The sequence below is a fragment of the Myotis davidii genome, unplaced genomic scaffold, assembly GCF_000327345.1.
Source record: "Myotis davidii unplaced genomic scaffold, ASM32734v1 scaffold1334, whole genome shotgun sequence".
Classification (NCBI taxonomy): domain Eukaryota; kingdom Metazoa; phylum Chordata; class Mammalia; order Chiroptera; family Vespertilionidae; genus Myotis; species Myotis davidii.
This window is the reverse complement of record NW_006285046.1, coordinates 351805-352890: the sequence shown is the minus strand read 5'-3', so window position 1 is coordinate 352890 and position 1086 is coordinate 351805. Positions and strand designations below refer to the sequence as shown.

General features: G+C 62.7%; 1 protein-coding gene across 1 annotated transcript in view; it reads left to right on the top strand.

Annotated features, from left to right (window-relative positions):
• FLYWCH1 (FLYWCH-type zinc finger 1) overlaps positions 1-1086 on the top strand; it is a 30698-nt gene that overhangs the window by 16207 nt on the left and 13405 nt on the right. The window contains 2 exon segments of the mRNA XM_015558548.1: positions 221-655; positions 905-1085. Of these exon segments, the coding sequence (XP_015414034.1) occupies positions 322-655; positions 905-1085 (515 nt within the window). The 5' untranslated portion in view covers positions 221-321.

Below are 1086 nucleotides of genomic sequence, written 5' to 3'. Positions count from 1 at the left end.
CACCCCCGCCAAGAGCCTTGTATTTGGCACATTCACACATGGAGAAGGTGAGGTTTGGGTGAGGGAGAGAGGAGCTGGCCAAGCAGAAGCACCAGCCTGGGCTTCTGCAGCTCTGTCAGGTCCTTGCCTAGCCTAGTGCCTCATCTCCCTACCTGCACCCCAGATCCATTCTCCTGAGCCCCAGGCTTCTCCGCTGATGGGGCTTTGCCTCCTCCCTTAGGACAGACACCCTGGACCGCCAGGTTCCTTCCTGGGAGGAGGAGGGGAAATCCAACAACTGGCGCCTGAGTGTGGCCTAGGGGACAGGCCATTGGTTCCGGAATGCCCCTGCCTGAACCCAGCGAGCAGGAGAGCGCGAGTATGAAGACTGGCCAGGAGCCGTCCCCTGAGACTGGCACAGATGTCGCCCCCGCAGCCCCCACAGACCCCGCAGACCCTAACGAATACTTCAATCTGGTCCTGGTAACGGTCTGCACTGGGGACGGGGATGGCGTGGACTCCCTGCCCAAAGAAGTGCACTGTGCCATGTCCCTGGAGATGTCTGGCCCCGACACCCTGGGCAGAACCCTCCAGACCCTGCCAGCAGAGGAGCAGGGAGGGCCAGTCCAGCCAGGCCCCCAGGCTCTTGAGCAGAAATGCAGCCAGCCAGACACAGGTGAGCTCCCGGCCTGCTAACTCTGACCCTGCATGCTCACACTTGGGCCTCTGTGCACCCCCCTTTCCAGTGGGGTGACTTGGGCTGCGCCATCCCTGCTCCAAGCCTCCTTATCTCTAAGTACAAATCTGTCCCAGGCCGGTATGTTCTTCATCCCTGTCCAACCTCGCTCCCCCCAACCCTCCCATCCATGTCCCTGGTGCCACGTTTACTCCCTGTCAGCTAACCCAGCCCTCTCCTTGCCCTTAGCGGCCCCTAGGCCCCTGGAGTTCCTGAGGACCCCGTTTGGGGGCCGCCTCCTGGTGCTGGAGTCCTTCTTGTACAAGCAGGAGAAGGCCGTGGGGGACAGAGTGTACTGGAAGTGCCGCGAGCACACCGAGCGGGGCTGCCGTGGCCGGGCCATCACCCGAGGCCTGCGGGCCACCGTGATG